The 15,643-nt window shown below is 39.7% G+C and overlaps 2 protein-coding genes across 6 annotated transcripts; one reads left to right on the forward strand and one right to left on the reverse strand.

Moving 5' to 3' along the window:
• Nucleotides 1-359: 359 nt before the first annotated feature.
• On the reverse strand, nt 360-3,448 carry TPRKB (TP53RK binding protein). 3 transcript variants are annotated; one of them, XM_065665581.1, is made up of 5 exons: nt 3,232-3,448; nt 2,713-2,934; nt 1,862-1,984; nt 1,274-1,450; nt 360-479 (listed from the first exon to the last, which is right to left on the reverse strand). In XM_065665581.1, exons 2-5 carry the CDS (start codon nt 2,851-2,853, stop codon nt 393-395), a joined length of 528 nt encoding a protein of 175 aa, XP_065521653.1. In that variant the 5' UTR covers nt 2,854-2,934; nt 3,232-3,448; the 3' UTR covers nt 360-392. The 3 variants fall into 3 exon arrangements, with proteins under 3 accessions (XP_065521653.1, XP_065521634.1, XP_065521643.1); XM_065665562.1 differs by having other exon boundaries at nt 3,184-3,448; XM_065665571.1 differs by having other exon boundaries at nt 3,163-3,236.
• ALG10 (ALG10 alpha-1,2-glucosyltransferase) lies at nt 3,120-12,878 on the forward strand. Of its 3 annotated transcripts, XM_065665550.1 has the most exons (4): nt 3,120-3,493; nt 3,760-3,957; nt 4,622-4,668; nt 6,530-6,612. In XM_065665550.1, exons 1-4 carry the CDS (start codon nt 3,308-3,310, stop codon nt 6,564-6,566), a joined length of 468 nt encoding a protein of 155 aa, XP_065521622.1. In that variant the 5' UTR covers nt 3,120-3,307; the 3' UTR covers nt 6,567-6,612. The 3 variants fall into 3 exon arrangements, with proteins under 3 accessions (XP_065521622.1, XP_065521602.1, XP_065521612.1); XM_065665530.1 differs by lacking the exon at nt 4,622-4,668 and having other exon boundaries at nt 3,137-3,493; nt 6,530-12,878; XM_065665540.1 differs by lacking the exon at nt 4,622-4,668 and having other exon boundaries at nt 3,139-3,472; nt 6,530-12,878.
• The last annotated feature ends 2,765 nt before the right edge of the window (nt 12,879-15,643 follow it).

Below are 15,643 nucleotides of genomic sequence, written 5' to 3' on the forward strand. Positions count from 1 at the left end.
GAGGGCTAATAAAAATAATTTACAGTGTTTGAATCCTTTCTGCACCTAGCAAAACAGTTGATGAAAGAGAAGAGCAAGTAGAGATCTTCCAGCTTTCTATTTAGATCAACTTAAGGTACTGGCAAAAGTGATTTTTTTTAATCTTGCTAAGAAAATGGACAGAAATGCCAATGGCAAATTCTGCTTTGCATGGCAAGATTTCTCTTTGTGCTTAGAACACAGCTCTGGTTACCCCCATATTCAAACTTGCTCATTTATGATTAAAGCTCAGATGTCATCAAACTGCTCAGTACTACACCACTTTCTCTGAAATGCACAATAAATTACGATGAAATGTTTTTACATTACAAAAAGCCCTCTTTTTCCTTTAGAAAAAATTTATTTACACATTTTTATATAACATCTTTTGTTGACATTCTGCAAACAATACTATCCAATAAGGTGCTGAGTTTTTCTTCTTGCGGAGTAACTTTGTACATCTGCAGAGAAAGAAAACCACAAAAGATGTGTAAGGAAGAAAAAATTCATCACATGCCTTCTAAAAATACGTACCAAAGGTTTGCCCTTCTCCTCCACTTTTTACACTGGAAATTTTAATCTTGTCATGACTACAATATAAAATTGGGACTAAGGAACCATGGAAATTCTGAAATGGCAAGACATAAAGCTAAGAAACTGAATGAGAGCAGCACTTTTAGCTCCGCATGTTGTTTGGTATGATTTGTCCAGTTTTAACCATGTCTCCTATCATTACTTTGACCAACATGATCAAAATGATTTAAGTTACTTGAATTTTAAGTTACTTTAAGTTAAACACATATGCTTCAAGATACTTATCTAGCATATGGTAATCTGCTAAGAGCACACATGCCCCAACGCAGCTTCTAGCAGCTAATCAACACATTTTTAGTTCAGCCACCCATGCTGGGACTATTTATGTGCTTGAGATTATGAAACTGTTCAGGACTGGAAATTTATTTTTAATTAAATGAATATTTGCCTGAGAAAACAGGAAGCAAAGTGCCTGAATGGTAGGCAGCAATCTGGAATGTATTTTTATGTTCCAACTTCCTGACGATGCTAAGAATTTTAAGACTTAAAATTTATGCTGTTGGGGGTCTGACAAGAACTTTTTGCAACTAAAAAAATTGTAAGTAAGAAATGATCAAGTTCACTAAAACAGGTTTCCAGTTGTGCTAAAGAAATACAGACCCTTAAGGTAATGTAGTTAACTCCACTTTCTCTATGCCAGTCATCTCTTTTGGCTACATACCTTTTTAACTCTGGCAGTGTCTGTTAGTTGGGGGAGTTCATTCAGAGAAACCTGCTGGCCTTCCACCTGAGATACTATATCTTCCAGATTCACAGTTTTTTCTTTGTCCACAACCAGAACAATGAGCACCGCTGTGTCACTGTCTGAAATGCCAAACTTTTTAAATGCATCTGAAATCTAAGAAAGCATGAAAAATAAGAAAGTATTACGAGTCACTTTCTCACTATATATGAGCAACCTTTTCAGCTACAGGGTCAAACAGACTAAGAATATAAATTGTCAATTTTACATTAATGTAATTCTGACAAGCTACAAGAGATAATAACATATTAATGTTATTAAAAATAGCTGTAACTTCTATTAGTAGCCAGGTAAACAGTTCATAGAATCATAGAATAGTTAGGGTTGGAAAGGACCTTAAGATCATCAAGTTCCAACCCCCCTGCCATGGGCAGACACACCTCCCACTGCCATGTCACCCAAGGCTCTGTCCAACCTGACCTTGAATGAATACATCTATTTAGTTTGGCTGCATGGATCTTGTCAACCTTGTCTGACAATAAAAGACATTTGTTCAGTAAATCTTACATTGTTGTTTGGTGAAAGGCTGAAAATAATTTCGGCATTGAGAGTTCTGGTCTTCATTTTACCTATCCTGTGCAGATGAACAGCTTTGTTGGCCGCCACAAGAATTTGAAAAGGATCTACAATCTGTAAAACACAACAGAAGACGTTGAACAGAAATTTAACTTCTTATTTTGAAATCCGAAAAAAAAATCCTGACCACTAATTTTGACAGCATAAGTCTACATCACAGAGGTGAGGAAACCAGGATTTTACTAGTTACTTTAGCAATTCTTGCTCTTCCAAAATCATGTGATTATCTCCTGTGTGGGGTTATACTCAACATAAAGACTATGCTCTCTCAATCAGGTTACTGAAATCTTTTGAAAAAAGAATCACATTAATAAATCTTCTGTCAGTAAATTGTCAGATTATTTTTTTCACCTTTCATAACTACAGCTTTGCTAATTCCAACAAAAAGGGCCAGATTCAGAAACTAGTTATGGGTTTAAATAAGAAGAAAGGCTCCAAATATTAGATTTTGGACAGCAATATGCAATTAGTACTGCATTTCACAGATGGAAGCAGGTTTAAATAGCTCCACCAAGCAGGATGTGAAGTGAACCAAGGCGACAATTGTTCTGGCCAATCCTGCCAGGGCTTTTTCTTGCACACAGATGAACCCTTACACTGTATGACACCGTAATGAAATCAGAGGAGGGCCATTTGCAGTGTATAGCAGCAACTCGTGTGACAAGTGATTACGAGCATAGGCTGTTCTTCATGGAGTTCCCACTGAGAAGGATTTCCACGCTGCGTTTAGAACTGTAACGCGGTCCAAACGGGAGGACATAGGCACTCAGGCATTCACTCACCATGGCAGGGTTTATCAACGCTCCTTCGATGGACCCTTCCATGGCCTTTTTCCTTAGAGCAGCTGCATTTTTCACGTGGTTGAAGAGGAGGAGGGTGACGGTGCAGTCAGGGAACAGCTCCAGTCGATGCGTTAACTCCATCCTGCAGGGCCAGCGCCGTAGCGCGCAGCAGCACCAGCCCTACACCATTTACCAAAACACCGAACGAGCACGCACCCGCTCCTGTCCCGTACAAAACACAGTTTTAATAACACCATTCGCAGATGGTTTCCAACGCTTCCCGGAGGGGAAGCCCCACGCGTGCGGCTCCACGGCCGGAGGCAGGCCGCACCTCCCGTCCCGTCCCGTCCCGTCCCGTCCCGCCCCGCCGGTCCCCTCATCCTCCCCGCCCGGCAGCCACCGCCCGCGCCTGGCTCCTCCTGCCCTGCCCTCCCGTCCCGTCTCGGCCACCTCTGCCCCGCCGCCCCTCACCGCCGCCCGGAGAGCACCGCAGCCGCGTCCCGCTCCGCCAGGCCCCACCTCCCGCGCCCGGCCCTTCCCGGAAGGGCGGCCCCTTCCCTTCGCGGCCCGGCGCTCCCGGCGCGGCGGCGGCAGCATGGAGCGGTGGGAGGCCTACGGCTTCTCCGCGGTCATGAGCGGCGCGTTCCTGCTGTCGTGCCTGCTGTTCGCGGCCGTCAGTCGCGGGCAGCGCGGGCCCTACATGGACGAGGCCTTCCACGTCCCTCAGGCGCAGGCCTACTGCCGGGGCCGCTTCCTGCAGGTGCTGCGCGGAGCCGTCCCGGTCAGCGATGCTTTGTATGAACGTGCCGCGGGCGTTTCGAAAAGAGAACAGTTTGTGGTCGCTGTTGCCCCAAACGCTGCTCTCTGCTTCTTGGTGCTGCAGGATACGGAGTGCTCAAATACTCTAGTAATGCCAGCAGTGCACCAAGCATCCAGGCTAACAGAACGGGGAGCGGGTGGGCATGGTGAGGCATGCCCCGCCGTGTGCCTCGGGTGCCTTTTCTGTGTGAGAGCACCCCATAACCTGTTTCTCTCTCCCCTTTGCAGTGGGACCCGATGATCACCACGCTGCCGGGCTTGTACCTGGTGTCGGTGGGAATAGTGAAGCCAGTGGCATGGCTCTGTGGATGGACGGGAAGCGTGGTGTGCTCTACAGGGATGCTCAGGTTTATTAACCTGCTTTTCAGTGCGGGGAACTTCTATTTATTGTATTTACTTCTGTCCAAGATCCATCAGAAGAACAAGGTATGGTGAAAGTAGAATTACCTTTGTGTACTACTACGTTTTATACACTTGTACAAGCAATTTTGATACCTCAGTGTATGTTTTGCTATGTATGTGAGCAACCTTTGTATAACTGCAAGTATTGCTACCAGTTTTGCCAAGGAGGCACGTTCCTTTTCTCCGTTTTTTGTTTTGACTTTTCTTTTTAATCTTTTTTCTCTTTCAGGGTGCAAACCTCTACAAATTTACTCTTGTGTGTAACGATAAGTAGCCCCATTGAAATAAAACTTAAAGTTAGTACACATATAGACTTACTGTTCAAATGTCTGAGTGCTCATCTAAGTTGGAATTGCTTCAGACTCTCCAGAAAATTTCAGCTGCTGAATCCTGAGTGAAGCCCTGTAAGATGTGTTTAAACTAAAATCTGTTATTTGGAAAGATACCAGGTTTTATGCCAATATTTAGAACCAAAGAATAATTCAAGCTGTAAAGTGGGGAATGATTCAGGGCAGAAAGGACCTTAGAAAATACACCCATGCTCAAAGCAGGCCAGCCCTGAGGTCAGATCAGGTTGCTCTCTGGACAACCTGCTCCATGACTGGCCTCACAGTGGGAAAGATTTTTCTTACACGCAGTCTGAACCTCTCATTTCAGTTTATGCCTGTTGTCTCTTGCTCTTCCACAGTGTACCACTTTGAGGAGCCTGGCTCCTTCAGCTGGTGACATTCTCAGGTATTCGTAGGTTGCTGTTCAGTCCTCCCAAGCCATCTATTTTCCAGACCGAACAAGGCCAGCTCCCTCACCCTCTCCTCCCAGGGCATGTGTTTCAGCTCCTGTCTGTCTTGGTGGCCCTCTGCCATTGCTTCGGTTTACTGGTGGGTTTTTTTGTATCACAGGGCACAAAATTTTACATGGTATTGTAAGTGCAGCCTAACAAATGAAGTGGGATAATCACTTACTTTGATCTGCTGCTATGCTCTCTTGTTGATGCAGTTCAGGAGGCTGTTGCTGTTCCATCCAGGGCACGCTGCTGGCTCATGTTCACTTCATTATCTGCCAAGACCCCCAGGTCCCTTTCCACAGAGTGGCAGATCCTTAGCTACTCTTGTGTCCAGCCTCTATCAGTGTAGGGATTTCTTCCTTTTCAGGTGCAGGAATTTGCATTTGAACTCATTGAATTTCTTAATGTTTCTGTTGCCCCAGTCCTCCAGCCTGTCTACATCACTGTGGTTGGCAGCTCTGCTCTTCAGCCTGGTCCCACCAGTTTAGTGTCATTTGCAGACTTGATGAGAATGTACTCTTGCTGCCTTTGGGTCATTGATAAAGATGTTAAAGAGGACAGGTCTCAGTATCCCTGTGTTACTCTAGTTGTTACTCTTTGGGTAGAGTGTGACAACCAGCCAGCCAGTTCTTACCTTTGACCACCCATCCAGACCACAACAGTTCAACTTGGGTATAGGAATACTGTATATTTAAAGTGGTGGAGAATCCACCACTGCAGCAGGTAAATTGTTTCAGTGATTAATGGCCTATTCAAAATCTTCCACCGTAGTCAAGTTCTTCAGTTTCACTTTTAACCATAAGAACATTTTTTTTCTGTTCCCTGATAACTGAAGGATTCCTTTAAGGAAAATTTCTTCTGATGTATTTTCTTACAGGAGACTCTTCAATTTTAAGCACACAATAAGACTATACAGAATTGAGTCAAATCCAATAAATTTATTCCACTTTTGGAACATTTAATTTTGTGCTTTGAAGTGGAAATACAAATGTCAGAAAATAAAAGTTTTTGTGACAGTAGGCTTAAGAGTTAGAAAATGTAGTTGCCTTGTTGGGTTTGAGCTCAGCATTTTCTCTATTCCCGTTTTTGTAAGGTGGTGACTGGCTCTTTCAACCCATGCTACATCATTCAGAAACATCATGCAATATTTTTTAATGTAGTGAATTGCATTTCATCATGTAGTGAGTAGGATAATTGGGAGGAGCTTTTAACTGTATGGTCTCCTACCTTCTTTGAAGTTTCTTTTCTAACTCACAAATTATAATGAAGATAAACAATAAAAGCTGCACCAAAAATCAGAAACTTTGAACGGGCCACTCTGTGGGCTGGGTTCAAAAGAGGCAAGAGTAGAAGCATGAAATAATGTGTTCTGCTGTCTCACAAACAAACAGAATCTTGGTGATGAAATTTCAGGGGCATAAAACATTGTTGGTTTGTTGGTCTTTTTTTTTTTATTGGCCCATTAGCTATTTTATCTGAGATATGGGAGCAGTTATACTCTCATGATGATTTTAATGGCATAGATATGTGAACACCTGACATATAAAAGAAGTTGGTGTGTTTTTGTTGCTGTATTTTTAACTCACCTGCAATAATGTGCTGAAATAACGTGTAGTCCGACACTCTGCATTAACATAGCAGGAGGTTAACAAAAATGCAGCCTGTGTGCTTCTGCAGTGATGGAGCCAAAGAGCATAAGAGATATTATATTGTGTTAATGGAATTCTCAAGAATTATTCTTTGGGGTTGGTTGGTTGTTTTATGTTATTTTTAGTGGACATTTTTAACCACATTTTTCTGTTTCTTCTCTAGGCTGTGTCTGGCTTCCAGAGAATCTTGTCTACATTAACACTTGCAATGTTTCCCACCCTTTACTTTTTTACATTCCTTTATTATACGGACCCAGGATCAGTATTTTTCACACTTTTTGCCTATTTAATGTGCCTTTATGGTAACCATAAAACTTCAGCTCTCCTCGGATTTTGTGGCTTCATGTTTCGTCAGACAAATATTGTGTGGACAGTTTTTTGTGCTGGAAATATTGTTGCAGAGAAGCTAAATGAAGCCTGGAAGACAGAGTTACAGAAAAAGAGAGATGAAAAGATTTCTTCCAGGAAAGGATCATTTTCAGATTTGATGAGAGTATTGCAGTTTCTTATCAAATATTTCACATCACCTAAAAACTTAGTTACGCTTACTGCTTTAACTTGGCCATACATCATATTAGTAACTGGGTTCTTTATCTTTGTCTTCATCAATGGTGGAATAGTTGTTGGTGACAGAAGTAGCCACGAAGCCTGTTTGCACTTTCCTCAGCTGTTCTATTTTCTGTCCTTTACTGTCTTTTTTTCATTCCCTCATTTATTGACCCCTTCTAAAATCAAGAAATTCCTTCTGTCATTACGAAAGCACCCTGTGCAGTATAGCTTAATCACTGCCATCTCTTTATTCCTGATCTGGAAATTTACCTATGTTCATAAGTATTTACTAGCCGATAACAGACATTATACATTTTATGTCTGGAGAAAAGTCTTCCAAAGACATGAACTTGTGAAATATGTATTGGTTCCAGTCTATATATTTTCTTGCTGGAGTTTTGCTGATACATTAAAATCAAAACCAATATTCTGGATCTTAATGTATTTTGTATGTTTACTAGCAGTCACAGTTCCTCAAAAATTGCTGGAATTTCGTTACTTTATTTTGCCATTCTTAATATACAGACTCAATATTCCATTTCCATCTCTCTATCGACAGCTTCTGGAGCTGGCTTTTTATATTGCTGTGAATGCCATAACTTTATATATTTTTCTAAACAAAACATTCCAGTGGCCAAATAGTGATGAAATCCAGAGGTTTATGTGGTGACCTTTTCTTTCCCAGTATGTTTTGCATTATGTGAACACTTTTTCCCCCAGTTGGAATCCGGGAAGTAAGCCATTTGCTCATATTGTTGCAACTGAATGTGAGATCTGATATGTTGTCATGTGAAGGTATTCCATATATTGAATTTATGAGCTCCTGGAATTAAAACATTCAATATGAAGGGGAATTTGAGCACATCTTTCTGTAATTTATGTGAAGTAAGAGAGATGTTTACAGTGATTTTTCATTATAATAAAATACTATATAACAGTATATATGAGGATATGACAATTTGTAAGTATGTTTCAGAGGCTTCTGTTTAAAACAAAGTATTTTGGTGTTTAACATTTTTGTTACCTCTGCATATTTGCTGCTTGGATCAGGCCATTTCCATCTAGGTTTGCTGGCAGGCAAGGTATGAACCACTACTAAAGTATATTTTCAAAACCTCCTACATGCCACTGAATTGTCAAGATTTTTTTTTTGACGATGAATGCTTACATTGGTTTTGCAAGCAGAATGTAGGCTCTTATTAAAGCAGTTTGAAAATTCTATTTCAAACTGGTATTTAGAAAATACAGTGGAGGCTGGGTGCATGTACCTTCTTTGAGGGAATAAATGTTATTGTGCAACAAAAGATAAATTGCAGTTGATAACGTGACCTATTAGGAGGGAAGTAATTTATATATGCCAGACTGAAATGTGTCATTACACAGTGGAATGCAGTCTAATGAATACCCTTTTAAATAATCAGGCTTTTATGTCCCGAGGTTCTGTGTTCACAGGTTTGTACTGATGTAGGATCTGAGTGCACTCCCCAGTTGAACTGAGTGTTTCTAAGATCTTTGACATGTAATCTTAAAGAAGTACTAATGGCATTACTGAGTTGTTCTTTTAAATGGTTTTCACATATATACAGATCTAATGGAACTAGGGAATATATATTTTGTATTACAAAGGTAAAATACAATGTGTGTGTGTATATATATTTTTAAAAGCATCTAGTGTATTACCTTGAGAAGAAAAGAAGGCTGTAATGGTTTCTGGATGTAAATGACTTTAATTAGGCTCAAAAATATTTGATTGCTTAAACTTAACTATTAAGCTGTTTTATAAATATAACTAAACCATGTGGCAGGGGAGGAGATCCAAAACTTCGCATGCTGTGTAGCATTTTTAAATTCTTTCTTGTTCTGTAATTAAAAGACAGCTGACAAATCTATACAAGCATGTTATACTATTTCCATGCCAGTCACTCTGAAATGGAATTATTTCTCAAAAGGTCAGTACTGTAGAGTTATTTACTCACATTAATACTGTCATGTGTTTTTTCATTTTTCTTTATCAATCAATGATATCAGTGTCCTGGCTCTGATTCCTTACCTGTGCTAACTATGAAGAGTGTGGTTAACTCAGATTCTCCTGCCCAATGTCTTTGCAGCCCTCTTTCTTCTAAGGAAACCTTAAAACCACTCTTCAATGAGTAGGTTTATTTGTATTGAATTTAAGATGTTTGCCAGGTCACTGTAGCCAGTATGTTAGTTGTTAATAATGTGTGTACCATAGGGAGAGCCATTTTTGATAACTCCCTATTTGACTGATCAAGCTGAAGGGACAAGAGAAACCTGAAATGGGATACTTTGGTTCTTGCAGGGTCCAGGATACTGTCTTGTGTTGTAATTTTAGTATGACAGTTTTGGGAAGGGAAGTCTTGCATGCTTTCTGCTTCCGATTTTGGTTTTGTATGCCATGCTAGGAAAAATGTAAACAAGGTAGAGAGCATCTGCATGTTTCAGTACAAGTTCATTTGTGTCCTGAAATAATAGTACTGAGTGAATTGGAATGATAAAATAGGAAGGGATGGGGGTCTGGTTAGAATTGTGAATTGCCTTCTAGATTTGGTTTCTTTTTTGGCTTTATGAAGGGGAGCAGATACTCATATGCTTGAGAAGATTTAAAAATTCCTTATGTAATCCATCGATGTTTTGTTTTGTCCAGCGTGTCTTTTGATACTGGTATCTGAATGCCTTCAGTTATTAACACTGTTAAGAGACAATGCTTATGCTTCCTACTTACTCTTAACCGAGATAGCAGCCATGTTTCAAGTTGAAAGAATCGAGTTTAAATGTATACAATTCTAATACATTTCTTTTGTAAAGAAAAGCAAATACAAAACACTCTGTAATTTAGAGCACAATACCTTTCTAATAAGCTCCACATCACAAGATGCTAGAGAAATTACATGTAGAGAGATGTCTTTGAACTGTTGGGGTTTTTTTAATCAGTATTATGGCGTAATATTATACCATGGGATTTATATTAGGAGTACAATTATTCTCAAAATATTATAAAAGCTAATTTAAAAGCAAGCTGAGGTGCTCTAAGCTTAAATTAAAGTGGAAAGTCCATGAATTAGTAAAACATGGAAGGAGAATGTATTTTTAGAGTAAAGGTGTGTTTTCACTTCTGGTGATGAACCACAGTGAGTTTGCAGGAAATACTCAATGTCAGCTTGATTCAGTGTTGGTTGTAATTGTATCATTATTAGTCATAAAGAAAGGGCTGCAAATTCCATCAACATCTCTTAGAAATTCAAGAAATATCAGTTAAAAGTGTTTAAAACTAGGTACTGGAATTAGTTAAATATCCTTTAAAATGTTGGAGCAAGTATCATAGATATTAAGGAGAATTTCTTTACTGTGGGGGTGATGAGGCCCTGGCACAGGTCACCCAGAGAAGAAGCTGTGGCTGCCCCATCCCTGGCAGTGTTCAAGGCCAGGTTGAACAGGGCTTGGAGCAGCCTGGTCTAGTGGAAGGTGTCCCTCTGGGGGTTGGAGTTTGATGAGCTTTAAGGTCCCTTCCAGCCCAAGCCATTCTGTGATTCTATGATCTTTTGGAAAATGGATTTTAATATTTTGCTCCGGAAATATTTCCATTGTGTTTGTTCATAATTTATTCTTCTTGAAGGCTTGCAGAAAGGACTGTGTTTATCCTGGATTACGTTGCCAAGGTCTTCTAGTTTCAGTAGAACCATAACTGCTTGCTTTAGGTTAATTCCTTAGCAGGTGTCAATTGGCAATGAAAGTACTTACAACAGTATTAAAATCATAATTTATTGTAAATTTTACGAATCAGCTTTCCATTTAGATACAAATCACGCTAATTTGTAATGTCCAAGATGAAAACAAAAACAGCATAGCCAACATTCCTATAATTTCTGGGTAAAAATAAAAGCTCAGGTTCAGTTTTTCTTGGACAGAAAGACAATAATTTTTAATGTCTGTCAGAATACTAGAGCCGAGCAGCCACAGCATCGCTGAATTGGTTTGAAGTAGGGAAAAGCCACCACAAATAATTGAACACATGGGTTTTTCATTTTAGTTACAAATACATTGTTATTCGGGGAGATAGGAAGTTTGTTTGATACTCCTGTATGCTGTGAACTGTGTTTTCTGTTATTCGTTTGATAATGCGGTATGCTGTGAACTGTTTTCTGTTATTCATGAGCATTCTGTATTTCATTGCTTTTAAGTTCTTTGTCATGTGTTCGTGTTCAAGACTAGGATAAATTTTACACAGAAGCACTATGTACACGCTGAAATATTTTTGTTACTTTTTTTGTGAGTAGACAAATCAGATGAATTGTTCAGTACCTTGTAGTAAGAAGTATTCTGTATTCTCTGGGGACGGAGAGTTGCTATTTGTCCTGTTAATGCAGATCTGATTGTTTTGGTTTCACAAGGTGGCAGTCTTGTACCATCTTGTTGAATGACCAGCTGGTCAGTGTGAAGCTGCTGGAAATCATAACGGCAGGGGTTTCAGCAGGACTGTTTCTGAGAAAATAGGGGGTTTTAAGTTTTCTTAGAAATCTTCAAGTTCTCTCATGGCTGATTCCTTGTTTTAGTACCTGGTTTAGCTAAAACATCCTTTTATTTAATTTTAAATACACACCATACATTAAGTTTTAGGAGGAGAGCAAGTTTTGCTCATCTTTAAAGTGTCCTATTTTGACTTTCTTGGTATTTGTGGAAATTTCATGTCTGGTCTGAGAGAACAATATGAAACTTGAGAGCTTGCTGCTGACATGATGTCACTATTTAAACAATGTAGTTGCTTAGAAAATTAGCATATTTCCTTCTGCTGTTTGATTATTAAATTTCACAGTATCCTTGTTTTCTTCACATGCTCGTTCTATTGACTGCTGTCTAAAAGGAACAAAAATTGGAGGGCAAATTGAGGAAAGCAGAGTAATTGTACTTCTGAGACAGACACATGGTGATTTTCTGAAATACTCTTTTCAGCTGGATGTTGCACATACAAAATATAAATACTCCAATGTTTGCTGGCCCTATGGTAATTGACATCCTGCACTTTAAATGCGTCATCTAGCTTTTGTGAAATGAAAAAAGGTAAAGCCAGAGTGTGCGAAAATTACTGTTTCCAGTTATCTCCAATTCTTTGACTGTGTCACTGTCCTATTTTTTATTCCCCTGAAACGCTTTGCTGTCCTTGCTTATCTCATGTGAGATAGGATATGGGTTTTGGTTTTGATTCAGCACAGTTTGTATGTCAGCAGAGGCATCTTCTATGGAAGTACATCCTTCTTAAAAGAATGCTTTAGATGGATGCAGATAATTGGTTTTACTAAGAAACATCATTTTACAAACAAAATGAATCTCTCCATAAGAGATTGCACCTAGCTAGCAGTGTGTAGCTGAAATGCTCTTAATTTGCAAGTTTCTGTGCTTAAGCTCAGAATATGCTCAGGACCTCATGCTGTTGCTTCTGCTTCTGGGGTATTTGGGATATGAGGTGCAGGAAGAAAGAGGAAAAAGATTTGTACAGATGGCTGTCATTGCAGTGCTGCCATAGCTAGGACTGTGCAACACTACCAGGAGCAGAAATGAGTGGGGTGCTTTTGGGGGTTTTGGGGCACTGTTGTATTTAGCACTGCACTGTGACTTACTAAAGGAAGTGGTGATACAGGAGAGTAGTTTGTCATACGTGAGTGGTAATGTCTTCTCCAGCTGGAAGGAGCAGCTGTTTGTTGCTGGATCTGGCCCTGAAAATTTGGGAGCTAACTGGTTTATTGAAAGATGTTGTGGATCTGTAAATAAAAACTGTTCTTTACTGTGTTCAAGAAATGTTGTGAAATTCAATTTACTTGAATTACATCCGGGTGTCAGGAAGAGGGAAGGAGTTCCTTCCATTTTCACATTGCTTGTTGCCCAGATACTCCAGTGTTTTTATAAGGCAAGAATTGTTGTATCTTAAAAAATAAACACTTTTAAAACAATGTCTTCATATGTGCTTTATATACTGCTTTTAAGTAGATGTAAATTAATATCACATACCTTTGATTCAAAGTGGCATGAACTCAATAGTAGCAGTGTACACCTTCTCAAAGATGTAATTGCAAAGTTTCTGCCCTAGCTACCTTCAGATCTTCTCTAATGAGAACAGATTTCCATGTTTTCATATCAACTCTCCTAAAAGTATTGTCATAGAAGTAATCTTGTGAACATAAAATGCAAAAGGAATGGTTATGGCGATTATTGCTGACAAGAGTCTCTAATTTCAGGGCACTGCTTCAGATGTGCAAGTTTAATACATGTAAATCATGCTGCATTTTCCTGTGTTCCCATCAAATCTCAAACAAAGCATTCCCTGGCTGAATTGAAATTTAAATGACAAGCTTGGAAACAACAAAGGAGACAGTCAGGAATATCAATGATTTTAGACACAGCGCTTCACCCTCTGGGTCAGTGCTGAGCAAATGCCACAACATTCTTAGTGGGTGGGAGTAAGCACATTGTAACTATAGTGCTGGCAAAGAGTAGTGTAGGTGTTTTATACCTAATGTTTTCCTTGTTGCATATAGGATTCCTTACTCACTGCTCTGTGCACTCCTGTGCCACTGTATCACTCTAATTTTCATTACCAAGGGGATTATTTTACGTCAGCAGTCCACTGGGATAGTGGTGAAGAATTCATCTGAAAGATATCTTGTCAAACTACCTTTTAGTGCTATTTGCTAGAGCACATCCTCTTTGGGCAGGGCACTCACATGAGCTGGGGAAGCCTCAAATCTGAGATTTAGGCCAGAATGAACAGTGTTTGAGATGATTTTGCTGGCAGCCACTCTGCTAGCTAAATTTGAAACTTTTCAGCCCAATACAATGTGTTAACTTGGCTTTAATGTTTCGAGAAGCCTTGTGGAATAATATTCCCTGTACAGGTCCAGACCCCAGGAAAAGAACCAGGAACATGACAAAGGAAAAGGAAATTATTTCCTGGCTATAGAAAAGAGTTGTATGTATGTTGCTAAAAATATATGGGTGCACATTTGCTTCAATAACCATAAGTTTTATGCAATTGATTATTACTAAGCTGGATGTATCTTTTCTGAAGCAGGGAAGAGTGATCATTTGCTTAAAATCAACAAGAAATGAAGTGCTTTCATGTTTCTTAAGAATTAGGAAGAAAATATATTTGGGATTTTGGAGCCATCTGTTGTCTGAGAGGAGCTTTACATTTGCCTTAAAGGTAAATACTAATGATTGCCCTCCACCCTCCTTTACTACTTATAAATATACACTGCTTAAATTTTGGAGGGGAGGTGAGAGGAGGAGGGGGGTAGCGTTACAATGGCCTGACCCGGCTGTTTGCCTGACAGGAGGCCACGAAACTCCCGGGGAACTCCACCGAGGAGGGAATTAGTTTGCACATCATGTAAGCGAATCCTGTAGAGTTTAATATTTTGTAGCTGAAATGGAGCACATCTGAAAATACACTGTGTAAAGCCATCAAGTAGTGATGAATTTGCTGTATCCTTTGGCAAGCTTTCTCGGAGATTTATTACTTGTACTCTCAGGGAACTTTTCGCTCTAGTTACGAGCTTTACGCTACATCTGTGCAAAGACAATTCTCATTTTCCTCTTCTGTGTGTGCGTATTCACAACATTTATAGTGGAATGTGCAGATCACAGCCCAATAGCCTCTTAACCTACCGAACTGTGGAGACATGAGGACCCTCGTGATCCAGATTGTTTTTCTCTGGCTTTTTTTTTCAGCGTATAAAGAAGCATGATCGCCAGAATTGAAGACTACACAACACTTCTGAGCTCTTCTCTGTTTTTGTAAGGAAGAAATATCATGTACTTGGACCTGTGTACTTTGCTTTTTTTAGTCAAAACAAGCTCTTAGTTTGAAGAGTGTGCTGCCTAACTTGTAGGAGAAGCATCACTTTTTGACTTGCAGTCACGCTAATGGGTAAAACAGTCAAAAATAAACATATTAACAATTCCCATAACAACTGCTTTCATCTTGCAGTGAAGTGGCTTGAGATATACACATGGAATTGTAGCAATAACCAGAGAGAAGCAAGCAGAGTTAGGGCATATGAACTTTCACTTTGGCCAAGCAATTTTATGATTTTGCTGTTTCCTGTAGAGCTCCTTGAAGTTACATTCTCATGTAAGTAAATTTAGTTGATTGGCTACTGTCTTGGTCTGTAAAGCCAGAGCCAACTTGAGACATGATTTCTTTGTGGAGTTTGAGCACAGGAGTTTTCCTTTTCTTTCCAGTTTAAACTGGAGGTATTCAGGTGACAAAAATGGGTGGCTTTGGAAGGAGCCCCCTTCCCTTTTCCTCAGGAACAAATTGCAGTTGCCCTGATGAGGCAATAAGTACTCTCTAATCCACGGAGTCAGCCTGCTTTAGGGCTAGCGGGATTTAAGCTTTGTTTTAATAAGCTATGGGATCAGCTAACGTGGCAAGAAACCTTTGATTTTGAAAAACAAATCACCACCACCACCAAAATCGGTGGGCACATTCCTCTTGGACATTCAAATCCAAGCTGTGTAATTAAACTTCTTTGTGAATAAAGAGTCTTTCTGGGAAATAAATGCCAAACCTACTAGCAATTAAGGCTTTTATAAACCTTGGCATGCAATTATGGCTAAGATCAGTTAATGTAAGTTGTTTGTGACTGAATCTGAGTCAAAGATGTTAAACACCTGCAAAGATTCTACCTCACTATTTAAGTCCCACACAATAGAG

This window comes from Lathamus discolor, chromosome 1 (genome assembly GCF_037157495.1).
Source record: "Lathamus discolor isolate bLatDis1 chromosome 1, bLatDis1.hap1, whole genome shotgun sequence".
Classification (NCBI taxonomy): Eukaryota; Metazoa; Chordata; class Aves; order Psittaciformes; family Psittacidae; genus Lathamus; species Lathamus discolor.